At 38.3% G+C, this 16,246-nt stretch overlaps 1 protein-coding gene across 1 annotated transcript in view; it reads left to right on the top strand.

Annotated features, from left to right (window-relative positions):
- Positions 1–16,246, top strand: part of Klf8 (Kruppel like factor 8) — a 31,192-nt gene that overhangs the window by 2,940 nt on the left and 12,006 nt on the right. Inside the window, exons 2-4 of the mRNA XM_005086979.4 lie at positions 3,786–3,859; positions 13,503–14,061; positions 15,891–16,002. Of these exons, the coding sequence (XP_005087036.1) occupies positions 3,788–3,859; positions 13,503–14,061; positions 15,891–16,002 (743 nt within the window). The 5' untranslated portion in view covers positions 3,786–3,787. The remainder of the gene's footprint in view (positions 1–3,785; positions 3,860–13,502; positions 14,062–15,890; positions 16,003–16,246) is intronic.

Below are 16,246 nucleotides of genomic sequence, written 5' to 3'. Positions count from 1 at the left end.
TATTGTTTTCAACTGTTCCAAAATGCAAGGGTGTAGTTTTTTTAGTTAAAAATTTTATTCTTTGCATATTTTTTCACATGTATATAATGAAATTGAACATATCTTTTCCAACTTTCCTCCATATGCCCCCACCCAACTTCATTTCCTCATCTTAAAAAAAGAAAAAACCAAAAACACTAAGTCTACTTAGTGCTACCGATGTGTGCTTGGATGTGGAGCCATCTACTGGAGGGAGCGTGTGCAACCTACTAATGGCCACACCCCCAAAGTGTTTCACCTACAATAGCATGTTAGTTAGAGGCAGAGTCTTGTGGGATTCTCCATGCATGCTGGGCTTTTGTAAGTATTGTGCAGGTAACCATAGCTGCTGGGAGTTCATGTGTGTAATAATCATGCCATCTCAAGAAGAAAATGTTCAAGTATTTTTAGGTAGAAAAAGAGATTTTGGATTGAGCATCATACCTGATTAGTTCAATCATTTCCATCTTGCATGGCTTTAGCATTGCTTAATTGCTCAGATCCTATATTTCCTTGTGTGTGTATGGCATCAACAGTACTATCTGATTTATGCTTGTATAAGAGAAAAATGGGACTTAATAATCATTATCTGAGAAGAGGCCAAATGGATGAAAACACTAGAGGCTATGCTACTTGCTATCTGCATGACTGAGAAGCATGCAGATGTTGCTGCAGAATGTGAACCTACAGAATTGTGAAGATAAATTGATTAACAAAATAATAAGAATCCTTACAATGTGACTGTATTTTTGCACCTTTTGTGATTTTCCTGATGGAAGTAATCCTTGGTACTGGAGAGATGATTCAGTGGTTAACAGCACTGGTTGCTCTTCCGGGGAACCCAGGGTTAATTTCCAGAAGCCACATGGCAGCTCACAACTGTCTGTAACTCCAGTTCCAGGAGGCCTGACACACTCACACAAATAATATGTGTGGGCAAAACACCAATATACATAATGGTTGTGAGGATAAAATGAGCCAATCATGTATTTATTCTTTTTAACAGGAAAACAGTGCCAGAGCTGGGGGTATAGCTCAGTGGTAGAGTACTTACCTAACATGTCGAAGGCCCTGCATTCTGTACTATTTACTGCAGCACTCTCAAAAAGCAAACAAGCAAAAGAAAAGGAAACAAAAACAAAAGCGGTAACCTTGTCCCTTTATACTTCATTAATACCATGCTATAGGTAAACAGTGAATCTGAATGATATCCTAAGTCCCTTTTCCAGCACTAACATAAACCTGTTTTCCTACAAGATATATAATGCATCAATGTGGAAAATATATGTGTGGTACTTAAACAAATTTGGAATTTCAAAATTCTAAAACGTTGCTTGCCTGCTTGCCTGCCCACCATCCATCCATCCATCCCCTTGTCCCTCCCTCCCTCCCTCCCTTCTTTTTTTTTTTTTTTTTGGTTTTTCGAGACAGGGTTTCTCTGTATTGTTTTGGAGCCTGTTTTGGAACTCACTCTGTAGACCAGGCTGGCCTCGAACTCAGATCCACCTGTCCCTGCCTCCTGAGTGCTGGGATTAAAGGTGTGTGCCACCACTGCCAGGCTCATTTGTATACTTATTTACATAAGAAATCCTACAATAATCTATGTGTTGGTGCTATTAATATTGTCACAAGGAGCTCAAAATCCCTTGCCCAATTTGTTATTATCACAAAGTTTGTTATTATTACAAAGTTTTGAGCTGGTAGTGTTTATAATCCAAGCACTTCAGCAACCAAGGCAGGGAAGGAGGTTGTTATGAGTTCCAGGTTACCCTGGGTCACAACATAGTAAGACCCGCCCCTGCACCCCTGCAAAGAAAGAAAGGAAGGAAGAAAGAAAGAAGTAAGAAGAGGGTGATTTGCATATTTGGAGCCAAGATATAACAGCATGAAAAAGTAAACAATGAACTTAATATCAATTATTTCATCTGTTGAATGTCAGGAAATGAGGAAATCATTCTTAGTTGAAAAGCAGTAATATACATGGAAACCTCCTTGGGAAATAAAAGGAAGACTTCTGTCTCCAATTTCATTTGACAATTCAGAGGCTATATGAGGCATAACCCTACCAGTTTGGACTCTGCGTGAGTTAAGCATGTAATAGCGAGTATTGATCTGAGGGTTAGATGCCTAGGAATCACATTTTCTGACTTGAAAATGTGTTTGTCTTTGCATAAGTCAACTTGTCCATCTCAAATGACAGGATTTCACATGGTCTTTTGCAGAGCACTGATGTTTCTATAGCGCCTCCCAGGGTTAGAACAGTGGGGAAAATGTATAGTAAGGAATAAGAGCAATTTGGACCAGAACTCAGAAAACTTTGACTTCTAACATTTAAGCTCTTACCACATATCGCTGTGTATTCTAAGGACCAAGGACATTGTCTGAAAAACTATGATAGATGTTCAACATATTTCTGAAGGCTTATCATGACACTGACAAAAAGAAGGAGCAAGGGATCATGCATGATATTTTATACTTGTAATCCCAGCTTTTGGCAGGGTAAGGCAAGAGGATTTGCTTGTGTTAGAGACCAGGCTGAACTACACAGTTGAGTTCCAGGCCATCCTAGGCTACAGTGTGAAACCCTGTCTCACTCTCAGTGAAAGAAAAGGGGAGCAAAGAAAGGATGGAGGGAGGGGGTAGGTTTCCTGTTAAGGACAAGGTTGGGAAAAAATGTAGGAAACTGTAGGGAGAGATTTTAGATACTTGCGACTACACATTACAGGAAACCATGAAATAAAATTGAAGAAGTTATATTAGAACATTCAAATGATGCCATTAACATGACATGAGAGATGTTAGAAGGAGTAGCTAAGCGTTTTACAATTCCTAACTTGGACAAAGAGGTTGTGGTGGGAGAAAAACAGTATTATGTCAGATAATTCTCTTGTGATCGGGGGGGGGGCACTCAATAGCTGAAGAGCTTGATTGGTTGCTGCCAGGAAAGCCTAGAGAAGGGTTACAGAAGTTGTTTTTTCCTTTGCATTCATATAGCACCCTTGACGGGTTGTTATATCTAGCTAGGGCTAGTTACAAGTGATCTCCTGTCTGGCCTTTTTAAGATAGGACAGGGTTGAGGAGGCACAAGTGTTATCTGAAATTGGCTGGCTAATTTGTCAGTAAGCTGTAGATTTTGCTTTGTTTCCTTAGCTTCTATTTTCCTCTCTGGTGAAATTGGACCGTGAATAAAGCAAACAAAAGCTGTTACAGAGGAAAACATAGGTGCTTTTTATGGGATGACTGATTCAAGGTATTTGAATGAAGCCATTAGCACATCTCTTCATAAGAGAAACAGCTGTGTACAGAGGAAGATGAAAACTGCTTTTAAACATGCTTGGCTTAGAGATTCAAGATGTATAGATAAATTGGTGTGTTGGTTTGTCTTTGTACATATATCACTAGAGCAAATACCCATATAGTAGTTTAAAAGTCCTTACTGAAAACAAGAACTGGACCAGGATCGGAAATTTTTTGAAGCTATGGAAGTATAGTGATAGTCACCAAAATAGGCCAGGATGGAGAGGCTGGAAGAAATAGATTCACTTACATGAAGGAAGGGAAGTACTTATAGGAAGTAGGCGGCTAATATACAGAACAAATGATGTTCTTTCCTGTGAGTAGATTAGCTTAGAATGTTTTTGTAACTTCAGTATAAATTTAGTCTAAAAAACTTTATATAGGTGAAACCAAGTATACATATCGTACTCTATGCATATAATGGGGACAATATTGTTCTAAAAACTATTTTCCTTTTGTATCTTTCCTAGATATGGATCGACTCATAAACAACTTAGAGGTCCAGCTTAATTCAGAAAGTGGTTCAATGCAGGCATACAAACAGGTGAGCTTTGTGAATTGAATATCTCTTAAGCATTCTAGAATTTCATGAAGCCCCATTTTCAAATGGTATGTATGGAAAATGAGAAGGGATAAAAGAAGGTAGCTTTTTCCAATATTGACTTAATGTCTGGGTGTGAATTTCAACTATCTGGCCTCGAAGAAACAGGTTCTATTGTCCCTGTAGTCTTTGGTAAAGAGCTACGATCATTTGTTTACCACTATTCCAAATTTCAGGTATGGTGAAGATTGTGTGCTTTGTTTAACTTCTTCAGTAGCCATGTTGAACAGTATATTAGAGTTTTCTAAAGAGGCATCCTGTTGACTCTGTTAACTGTTTCCCTGGAGAACCCTGCCTAGTACTTTGAGAGAAAGAAAGTAGAAAAAAAGGATAGAGACACGAATATATATATATATATATATATATATATATATATATTAATATATATATATTAATTTTAAGGAAACTGACTCCTGTGATTATAGCGGTACAGCAAGTCCAAAACCTGATAGACTGACCAGATCAGCAGACTACAGAGTTAGAAAGAGTTGCCACTTCGAGGTACCAAATGTAGTGGTACAAGGCTATAATCCCTATACTCAGCTTGAACCAGGAAGATGGTGAGTTCTAGCCCAAGGAGATCCTGTCCAAAAAGAAAAGCAATTCTTTGTTTCACTGTGAAAATCAGTCTCAGTGTCCTAGCTTGTTTCTGTTGTTATGGTAAACACTGTGACAAAAAAAAACAACATGGGGAGAAGTGGGTTAATTTATTATAGTTCACAATCAAGGAAGTCAAGGCACGAACTTAAAGGCAGGAACTGAAGCAGAGACCTCTGAGAAACACTACTTGCTTTCCCTCTCTTGCTTTGCTTGTAACTCAGGCCTCACCTGCCCAGTGATATCCCCTCCCAATCAGTCATTAAGAAATGCCCCCACTAACTGCTTGAAGACCAATCTGATGAAGAAAATTTCTCAATCTTCCTAGGTATGTCTATGATACTTAGTCTTTGTTTTATTTTTTTAAAGATTTATTTATTATGTATACAGTTTTCTGCCTGCATTTTGCCTGCAGATCAGAAGAGGGCACCTGATCTCATTACAGGTGCTTGTGAGCCTCCATATGGTTGCTGGAATTGAACTCAGGACTTCTGGAAGAGTAGCCAGTGTTCTTAACCTCTAAGCCATCTCTCCAACCCAGTCTTTGTTTTATTTAGGGCTTTAACAATTTATTAAAGCCTCTTCACTTTATGGAAATGGTTTACTCCAGGTCCAGTGATTTAAATATTTGTCCTATTGGGAAAAAGAGGTAATTGGGATAGTCAGCATCTTTAATCCTCTATTCAGGAGGTAGAAGTAATCAGATCTCTGAGTTCAAGGTCAGCCTGGTCTACATAGTAATACTATAAGAAAACTTCCTAAGTCAGGATGTTCATGGTACTTTCCGTTTTCTGGATTTCTATGTTTTCATACTGTACAAATGAGCACTTGGCTGTTGTCTATCTTTTGTTTCTAGTTTCTGGTTGCTTTCTTGAAGTGGAATCTCTTGGTTGAAACTTGTGAGTGCTTTATCATATTATACATGCCTCTTCCCATGCACATCCTGTGGCTGTTAACATTTTACAAATGTTCTGTTATAGTCCTCTCTCTCTCTCTCTCTCTCTCTCTCTCTCTCTCTCTCTCTCTCTCTCTCTCTCTCTCTCTCTCTCTCTCTCACATATGCACACACATACTTTTTTTCTACTTTAGAAAGTAAGCTGCATCAAGAAACTTTGTCCATCAGTAGCTGGGCATCACCTATAAATAATCCCACTCTTGTATAAAACTCTATCAGAACTGCCACATCCCCCAAATGAACAGTTTTTCCATAATATCTAATGCAAATATATATGCATTTCTGAGAGATTTTCAATGGCATATTTTTCTTAAACTTCTTTTTGTCTACTAGGACTGTGACTAAATGAGTCAGTCCAATCCTTACCACATTTAGGAGCCCACATTTCAATTCTATCTCTTCTATAAAATTTTCCCTGACAGACCAATGCCCATAAATCTCTAATGCACTCATACTCCCAGAATACTAATTGATTTCTATCAGTCATTCATGTAGTTCCATTCATTTCTTGTCCCGTATTGTCAGCTGTAGCATGGAACTATCTCACACCTTACTGTTGATGATTTTCATGTCCTAACAAACATTTCTTACTTGCTTTTTTTCCCCTTTTTTGAGACTTGTTTTAGGTGCATGTAAATGTGTGTCCTTATGGGGCATATGAGTTCAGATGCTCTGGAGGCCAGAGTCATTAGACCCTTTTGGAGCTAGAGTTACAGGTGGTTGTGAGCTGCCCTCCATGGTAATAACAAATTCATTCTCACAGAATCCTAGAAGTAGAAGTCTCAAAGCACGTTGTTACCACTGCCCTGGACCACCAAATTGTCATATCAGTTGTCAGGCAGAAATGGTTCCTCGACTTTTCACATACCTGGTTGATGCAGGCATTCTTTGTCTCATGGTCCCATCACTCTGGTTTCTACTTGTGTGTTCAAATCACCTCATTTTGTGGAACCTATAAAGAACTGAATTCCACCCCCTAGGTAATCCAAGTGGTTGCTTTAATATCCATAATTCTGTCTGTAATTATCCCTTTCCCAAATAGGTGGTTTTCATTGATTATGGGTACTAGGATGTGAATAGATATTTTCTGGGTGACCATCCTTCTGCTTGGTATAATATGTTACAACAAGCATATAGTTGTTACAATAACTTTGATGATGTATCACTAAATGCAGTCATACATTAAAAAGAAATTATTTCCTCTTCTTTTGGTTTCAAGCTAGGCACTAATATTTCCATGCTGTATAGTAAGTGAATACCTAGAATTCATATATGCAATTATGCATATATATACATATAAATTGTATGTGCATATGTATATTCTGTGGTTTTATCTCTGGTTTTTTATAGATTTTTTGGTTTGTTTTTGTTTTGTTTTTTTGAAAGACTCTTGTCATGTAGTCTAGACTGACCTGGAACTTAACATCCTTCAGCCTCAGTCCCCTGAGTTCTGGTATTACAGGTGTGTGCATTTTTTTCTATCTTTTACCCCCAAGTGTTTTTGTTAACATTCTAGTCTCTTAAAATTGTCACATTCATTAGTTTGTGTAAAGAGGAATTGTCCAATAGTCCTTTATTCCCTAATATTATTGAGATGGTGAAGATATAAGATTCAAAATTTCTCTAGGTTTAAATTAAATTTAGCTTTTTAATAATATTCATCTCCGTCGATTTTTCTCTAATACTGAAACACATCATGGCATTATTGGAGAAGGATTGGAATTACAGAGGGTTAAACTGGCTTTTCGACCAAAATAATGAATGTGCATAATATATGTGTACGCACACACAAGTGCACCCAGGCATGAAAATGATTAGTCTAAACCCAGAGCAAAGCTAGAAGAGACCTGTGTACAAAAACAGCTTTTATCTTTCTCTTGGGGAGGAGCCTGGGTTTTATCTTGTTACCATGACAACACTCCTTCCTCTCCTTTCTACTTACTGCGCTGCCTGCAGTATTTTGTTCTCTCATTTTCTTTCTTGTCTTGCCTTCCTACTTTAAAGCTCCACATCAGAGCTATTTCAGATAAATGAGAAGTAACAGTTTAGTTTTCCTCAGTTGATTTCCCCTAGTCTCCTAAAGTCAAGGCTGTCTTCATCACATGTTTAAGAGCTTAAATATTTATAAAAGTGACTACTTTTTTTCTGGATTTCTTTGTAGAATTGCCTTTCTCCATGATCTCTGCTAATTTGTCAATGATGAATTTAAGAAAAAAGCCAATTCACTCTTCTTGTTGGCCTTTCATATTTCTGCCAGTGTTCTTTACATCAGCCTTATAAAATACAGAAGTCTAATTGAAGAAAAGTCATAGAAAAATACGTAAATTTATTTGTTTCATAATTTATCCTCTATGTCCAGTTTGGTCACCTTGTTATGTAATATAAGTGAAATATCAGGATTTTTCTCCTGTGCCCTTTTTTGTCATTAAAATTAACACAAAATGTGAAAAAAAGAAAAATGCCAATTCAAATATTCTTTTAAAAAAATTGATTAGGATCCTGGGCATGTAAGGAGGACTATGGGAAGTAAAACATCTTTAAAACGACTCCCAAGTTTTTGGACTTTCCATGCACAGCTTTGTTCACAGAATCAGAAAGCCTAAAAAGCGGTAGCTTCAGGCTTTAAAATAGCAAATGGGGAAAGTAACCATTCTCTTTCTTTGCAGAGTGGTTAATTATTGACTAGAGAACACTCAAAACCTGAAACTGCCCCCACAGTATTAAAGAAAGAAAAAGATGAGTTAAGCAGAAAAATCTCATGCAGAGCTTTACATCAGTTTCCATATGAGCTATCAAACCTGTAGTTTTTATGTTCATTGAAGAATAGAATATGGAGCTACCTCTTAGGCAGTCACCATAATCCTGGGCTGTAAACTCATTCCTTACATCCTTCTTCTTTAGAATCTCCAAGTCTTTAGAATCTCTACATGCTGTGTAGAATGAGAAAAGAAAGTGGATCGTTCCTGTTTCTTTGTTTCGTTGTTGTTTATTTGTTTTTCCTTTTTAACCATGATGATTCTTTTATACACAATACAGGATAAATCATACTGCATATCAGGATTCTTACTAAAACTATTTTGATCACATTTAAAAGGTAATCACTGATACACACAAGCAAAACATTGCTTATACTAGTGGATAGATATGGAATAATTGTCTTTCAGTCACAAAAGTAAGAGGAGCCTTGATGGCTGCTTTTAACTGCAGTACAGTTTCTTAAGGAGCTTGCTTGTAGAAGCACTGACACCCAGGAACTACTTGCTATAGGCCAGATTCATGTCAATACAACAAGTGCATGTGAAATCAGTATGTCCAGGTAGAAAATGTAATGATATTCTTTATGGAAGATATTAAAACACTAGAATCTAAATAACCACCTTCTAACATTTGTCTCAAAGCCATGTGATGATAACAAGTAAGTACCATAGCAGACAATTTTAGTGAAAAATTGAGAATCTACAAGCACGCTTGGTCTGTACAAGCCCAACCCAGGATAGATAGTTTCAACAGGGTCTGTGGCATTATCTCTCATCGAAGCAATGAGGAGATACTCGTTTCTATGCTTTATTCCATTTCCTTTCTGGATATTCCTGACTAATGTTCAGGAGTAGCTATAGATCGAGGACTAGCTCAGCACAAGCCCTTGTGCTCATAGTATTTTTGTGGGCAGCATTCTTTGTCCTAGAAATGGCCTTGGCCAAAGAGGAAATTTACAAAATAGTCTCCACTTTGTATTTAATACTCAGAATTTTGACATCCTTAGAATTCCAGGCCTAAAGCATGGACCTAGAAAACCCATTAAAAAGTTTAACTAGGTACTTCCATATTATGTCTACTTATACATCAGCACCAATTATCTTATAGAAAATCATACATGTAGGGCTGAGAAGATGCCTCAGTGGTTAGTAGTGTATACTGCTCTTGCAGAGGATCTGAATTCAGTTGCCAGTGTCCATAATAGGCAGTTCACAACCACATGTAACTCCAGGTCCAGGGAATTCATTTCTCCATGCTTCTTCATATGCTTTCTTCCATCATTTCAGAAGCAATCTCATGCAATCAGTAATCATGTGTGGATCAACCCCCTTTGTGAAAGCGATTCAATAAAATTACGCTAGAAGGAGCAGGTGTGATGATGCCAGGTGAAGATTAGAGGATAAAGTTATCAAGAACTGCTTCACTGGGCCTAAAGAGATGACTCAGGGTTAAGAGTGCTTGGTGCCAATGTACAGGGCCTATGGGATCAGTTCCCAGCACCTGTCCTCCTCCACAGAAATCTAGACACCATGTGCACATACCCACATGTGCACACATACACATGCATACGTATTTCAAGATAAAATAAATCATGTGCACATACCCACATGTGCACACATACACATGCATATGTATTTCAAGATAAAATAAATCATGTGCACATACCCACATGTGCACACATACACATGCATACGTATTTCAAGATAAAATAAATCTTTTGGGGTGGGGGTTGAGACAAGGTCTCTCTGTGTAGCCCTGGCTGTCCTGGATCTCACTCTGTAGACCAGGCTGACCTTGAACTCATAGATTTGCCTGTCTCTGCCTCCCGAGTGATGGGATTAAAAGAGTGTGCAACCTCTGCTATGCTCATCTAACAACTTTTATTGTAGTTCCTTTCTCAGTATCATCAGAAGCCATGGTAAAAAAAATATGGAAATAGATGGCCTTCCTATTCTGCTTCAGATTCTTTTGATTGTACTTTTTTTTTAAGCCAGTGAACGAAGCTACTCAGGCAGAGACAAATAGGAATGTAGGGGAAAATGGCATCTTAAATTGATTTGGGAGATTGAGCAGTCAGTAAAGGATGTTTAATAAAATGGTTGCTTCTATAATTTTTATGTATATTTGTGTTCATGCCTGTTTGTGTGGCTACCTTGTATGTGCATGTGCCCACAGAGGTCAGAAGAGGACATTGGATCCCTTTGAGCTGGAGTTCCAAGTAGTTGTGAGCCACCTGATGTGGGTTCTGGGAACACCAAGCCATCTCCTTAGCCCCAGTGAAGCAGTTCTTGATAACTTCATCCTCTAATCTTCACCTGCTGCCACACCGGCTCCTGCTAGCTGGTTTACTCTACCCCTTTCACAAAGGGGTTAATCCGCATGTGATTACAGATTGCGTGCGATGCTTCTGAAATGATGGAAGAAACATATGAAGAAGCACAATGTGAAAACAAAACCAAAAAGATTAACACAAGGCCTGAGTTCAGATGGTGGCTTGTAAGTCAAGAAAACAATGTCTCAGCAAGCAGAAGAGAAAAAGCAGATGGAAGCCTGGCTCAGTTCTGGAGTATACATTCTTTTTCTGTGCCCACAGTCATTCCCAGAATGCTTCTGGGGTGTAGTCTGTGAGTGAAGTCATGGCAAGAGGACACAACCTCTCCATATTCCTCATCCCTTTCAGGATCCAGCTCCGTATTTTCTCTCATCAATTTTTAAAAAGTAGTTACTGCTGTGGTGCCATTATCCCACCTTATAATTAACAAAACTCTTTAATACCTCATGTTTTCAGTCAGCAGTCAAGTTTGTTTCCTCTCTTTAAATGCAGTATTATTCCTCTCCCACTGCTCTCTAGTCAGAAATTGAAATCTCATGGTTTTGTTCATGTCATTCTACTCTTCTGTTACCCAGCCTCTCCGTGAGCCCCCTTTTCCCCTTCTTTCCAGATATAACTGTAGACTAGCTCAATTGCCTGTAAAGCAAGTATTTTGAAAATCTCTCATAGTTTAAAACTTCATAATTCCAATATGGTATCAGAACAGAGACTTGCTCTGATTATTGACTGAGGTGGTACTGCCATCTCCAAGGCCATTTTATGATTTATATTTCTTGGCTGTTATATACACAGTACACAATATCCTTGACATCTGATCAAATTTTTAGAAATATTTTAATTCGGTTGGAACTTTTACGTTTATATTGCATATTCAATGACCATTTTAGCATTTTGAATGTATTTTAACTGCTGAATTAAAAACAAAATTCATATACTTTAATGTGATGCCATGTCATGTTTGGATAGCTGTATACATTGAATAATGTACAGCTTATGTTAAACATAGTAATTTATTCAAACAGTAATTTATTCGTTTTTAAAGATTTGTTTATTTTAAAGTGTTCTATCTGCATGAACACCTTTATGCCAGAAGAGGGCAGCAGATTCCACTATAGGTAGGTTATTGTGTTACACCATGTAATTGCTGGGAATTGACCTCAAGACCTTTGGAAGAGCAGCAAGTGCTCTTTACTGCTGACCTGTCTCTCCAACCCCACATTTATTGTTTTATAATGAAATTCTCAAAATAGTTTCTGTTTTTTGATTGTTGCTCATTTTTATGTATGTGAGTCTGCATGAGTACACTGTGCATGCAGTGTTTTTAGAGGCAGAAGAGGATGTTGGGTCCCCATGAAACTGAAATTACAAGTGACTTGTGAGCTACTATGTGGGTGCTGGGAACTGAAACTAGGTCATCTGCAAGAGCAGTAAGCATTATTAATGGCTGAGGCATCTCTCCAGCCCAGTGTTATGTGAAGCTACACAGAATGCTATGTGATAGAATTCCAGGGTTCTGGGCTTCATCAAACCATAGCTTAGTTCCCACTGATCGGTCTTTACCCATCTTCCTTCCATTGTCTCTAAGCTCTGGTAGTGAATTTTTCCGCTTCCAACTTGTATAAGTTGAGTTGTTTTGTTTTTTTGAGATTCCACACGTGAGTAGGATCATTTGGTACTTGTCTTTCTGTGCCTCCATTATTTTCCTTAAAATAAAGAACTTCAATTCCATCCATGTTGAACTAACAACAGGATTGTATTCTTTTCTCGGAAGAATACTATTCTATTGAATATATGTATCATGTTTTCTTCATTCTTTTATCATTTGCCGAACAGATTCTCTCCATGTCTTGGCTGTTGTGAATAGAGCTGCAGTGAGCATGGGAGTACAAGTGTCTTTGTCTGTGTCTCTGCGTTTCTGTCTCTCTGTATCTCTATCTCTCTCTATGTGTATAGACCAAGTCTTACTATGTATCCCAGGCTGGCCTCAAACTCATGATCCTCTCACCCCAGCCTCTCCTGCCTCCACCCCCCAATTGATGGCATTATAGATGGGCATTTATTTTTTAAAATCTTCCACAATTTAGAACTTACAAACTTTAATGCTGCATGTAAATTCAATTAATTACCCTGTATCATATTCCCTGTGCATATTATCTGTTAACATACCATACCATTGCAAACACAAGCATAATTCTTACTTCTTTTCTCTCCTTCAGAAAGCCTATTAATTCTCTGATTCATCGAAAATGTCATTATCTCCTTAAAGCCTTCCCTGTCTGGATAGAACAAATTACCTAACCTCTCCCTGCCCCTGCCCCGACAAACCTTTTTTTTTCCATTGGAAACGGTACCTGTGGTTTAGATTTTGCTAGGCAAGTTATGTACCACTGTACTTACGACATGTACTTCCTCGGGAGCTTCTCGTTCATATGTCACATCGCTTATTTCAGTATGACTTGCAAGCTACTCATATTGCACTAATATTGTAGTTAGTATGTGTTTAGCTGTCTTATTCATAACTGCTGTCACTGGACTTAGCACAGTGCTTTTGCAGGAAGATTGTGTAACTAGTTTCTGCTTTCTTTTTTCTTGAAGAGCTATTTTCTAAATTAATATCCTTATATTGTATTTTTCAAGTTAAAATTGAATTTCATTTTAAATCTATGATTGTGAAAATTTAAGTAAAAAAATTATCAATTGTATGATAGAGCAGTACCAATACTGAACACTGGTGCTTAGTAACATTTTTTCATTTTTATTTTTCCGTGTATTATAGTCCTATTTCTTTCAGTATGGTGTATCGGTTCCATGAGTGTAGAGATTTCTTTCTTTCATTGTTCCTATGTCTCTTTAGAGTACATAGGAACATAGAGTACTCTTTAGAGTACATATGTACTCTTTAGAGTACATAGGTGGCTGTTTTACCTCGTAATTGTTTATTTTAGGTCACTGGCCCTGTTCAGATCAGAAATCGCCCTGTGATGGCAGACAGAAGTAATATGACTTCACCACTCCTGGATGCCAGCTCAATGGAGAACCCAGCCCTGTTTAATGATATCAAGATTGAGCCGCCAGAAGAACTTCTGGCTAGTGATTTCAACATGCCCCAGGTGGAACCAGTTGATCTGTCCTTTCACAAGCCGAAGGCTCCTCTCCAGCCTGCTAGCATGCTGCAAGCTCCAATACGGCCTCCTAAGCCACCGTCTGCAGCCCAAGCCATTGTGGTGCCTACTTCATCTGACACAGGCACCTCAGCCACCATCCCTACTGTTCTCACTCCAGGCTCTATCCTGGCCTCCTCTCAGGGGACCGGGGGCCAGCCAATTTTACATGTGATTCACACTATCCCATCAGTCAGTTTGCCAAATAAGATGGGAGGACTAAAGACAATCCCACTGGTGGTTCAGTCTTTGCCTATGGTCTATACCAGTTTGCCTGCAGATGGGAGTCCTGCAGCTATTACTGTTCCACTCATTGGAGGAGATGGCAAAAATGCTGGATCAGGTGAGTGCAGGGTGTACAGCTTCCTTCAGTCATTTGCTTTCAGAGAGCTGCTTTTCTGAGCCATTCTATCGTGTCTCTCTTCACCTCTTCCAATTCTGAGGGGCACTGTTTCAAAGGGGACTTGTTTTAATTATCATTTTTTAAACATGGTTTTAAAATCATTTCTGTGTAATGCTTAAGAATCTATATGAGCCATGTGTTTTGGCACATGCCTGCAATCTCAGCACTTGAGAGGTTGGGGCAGGATGATTACGAGTCATAGGCTGGACTGCAAGGTAACCCAGCCTGGGTTGTTACCTAAGGGGACCTCATGAAAGAACCTATAATTGATCTCCTTTAGACCATGTTCTTAAACAGGGATGCATATTCTTGACTGAAATATTAGGTATCTTCCTAGAATCTTCATATGCCATTATTTGATATTAAAGAATTGAAGGCATTATATTGAAAATATTACTGTTTTAAAACAAAATGCTAAATTTGAACACAGTTAAATTATAAACTCAAAAAAATAGTTTACACTCACTAAGACACTGTCCATCCCTGTGACTTTCTAGGTTATTGTGCTATTTTTTTCTGTGCCATTAGGAGTGATTTGTTAGAAAACTCAATATTCCTTTAACACTACCATAACTTCAAGCTTAGCTCTGGCCTCTCCCCACAGCTTCCCTATTCTCTATAGAAAAGTCTCTGCAATATAGCCATGTTTCCTGGGCAGTCCTTTATATGATATCTGTGACCTTCCTTTTAAGATTTTATTTGATTTCAAGAGTGTGAATCCATTTTCCCTAACTGGTTTGGCAATTCTCAAGAACACTCTACGATGTGATTGTGTACCTCTCCAGTGACATCCACCACAGGGCTCCCTAGTAGTTGCTTAACCGTGGATCATTTGTTGAACAAATAAGGCTGAATATTTGCTCAGAAGAGTTTCATATACTATCATCTATCCATTTATATATGTTTTGTGGTACTGCTAGTTTAATTTGGGGTCTCACACATGCCAAACAAGTATTCTAGTACTGATACAGTTTCATGAGGTTACTCAGACTGTCTTTAAACATATTACTCATGCAGATTTTGAACTTAACATTCTTCTGCATCAGTCTATTGAGAAGCTAAGGTTTTAGGCCTGTGTCACCAGTCCTGTCTTATTTAACTTTTGAAGTAAGCTCAGAATTCAGAAAGTATAAATTAAGCCCCATCTTTCATTGTCCTCAACAACAGTTCCCTTTCTAGATTTACATTTATTTTAATTCATAATCAGAAATGATCAAAGAAAATCTGTTGCTTCTGACATGGTTTGAAATACTACAATCAGATTTTTTTTTGTTTTTTAGTTTTTTTCAAGGTGTAGTTTCTCTTTGTAGCCCTGACTGTCCTGGAACTAGCTCTGTAGATCAGGCTAGCCTTGAACTTACAATCAGCCTTGATTGTCATAATTGTTGGGATAATTCTAGGAATTCTCTCAAGACAGTCGGGACTATTCAGAGACTTCAGTGTACCTAAAATATGTTGAACCCATCTTTTCTGGAGACCGTTTACAAGGAGCTGGAGGAAGAGGGATGGATACATCACACTTAGATCGTGTCCTAGAGAAATTTGCATCCTGGTGATGCAAGAACAGTCTTGCTACCCTTCCTTCAAAGACGCTTCTGTCCCTTCTTATGCTACAAAACTTGTTTATTGGTTACTGTCTTCAAATGATGTTTTATCTTCTACTTCCTCATATGGGCCAAACCGGAAAACCTGAAAGTAATTGTTGAGGTAAAAATAATTGTAGAGGTGCATGCATCCTGGTCTACAGTACTCCCTTTCTTTGCTTTTAGTCAAAGTTGACCCCACCTCCATGTCTCCACTGGAGTTTCCAAGTGATAGTGATGAGAGTGCAATTGAGAGTGGATCTTCAGCCTTACAGGGTCTGCATGGATTGCAACAAGAGTAAGTACTTAAAGTGTGTGTGTGTGTGTGTGTGTGTGTGTGTGTGTGTGTGTGTGTGTGTGTGTGTGTGTGTGTACGCATGCGTGCACATATTGAGTTAGAATTAAACAGAACACAACAGTAAAAGTTTGAGGAAAACAAAATACAAGCTAACTGCTTTCCCTAAGAACTACATAAGTGTGTGTACATATGTGTGTATGCTCATGCTTCTTATGATAGAATTACATTCTAATTGTATATCATG

The sequence above is a fragment of the Mesocricetus auratus genome, unplaced genomic scaffold, assembly GCF_017639785.1.
Source record: "Mesocricetus auratus isolate SY011 unplaced genomic scaffold, BCM_Maur_2.0 Super-Scaffold_100003, whole genome shotgun sequence".
Taxonomy (NCBI): domain Eukaryota; kingdom Metazoa; phylum Chordata; class Mammalia; order Rodentia; family Cricetidae; genus Mesocricetus; species Mesocricetus auratus.
The sequence above is the reverse complement of the archived record's forward strand: the minus strand, read 5'-3'. Positions and strand labels throughout refer to the sequence as shown.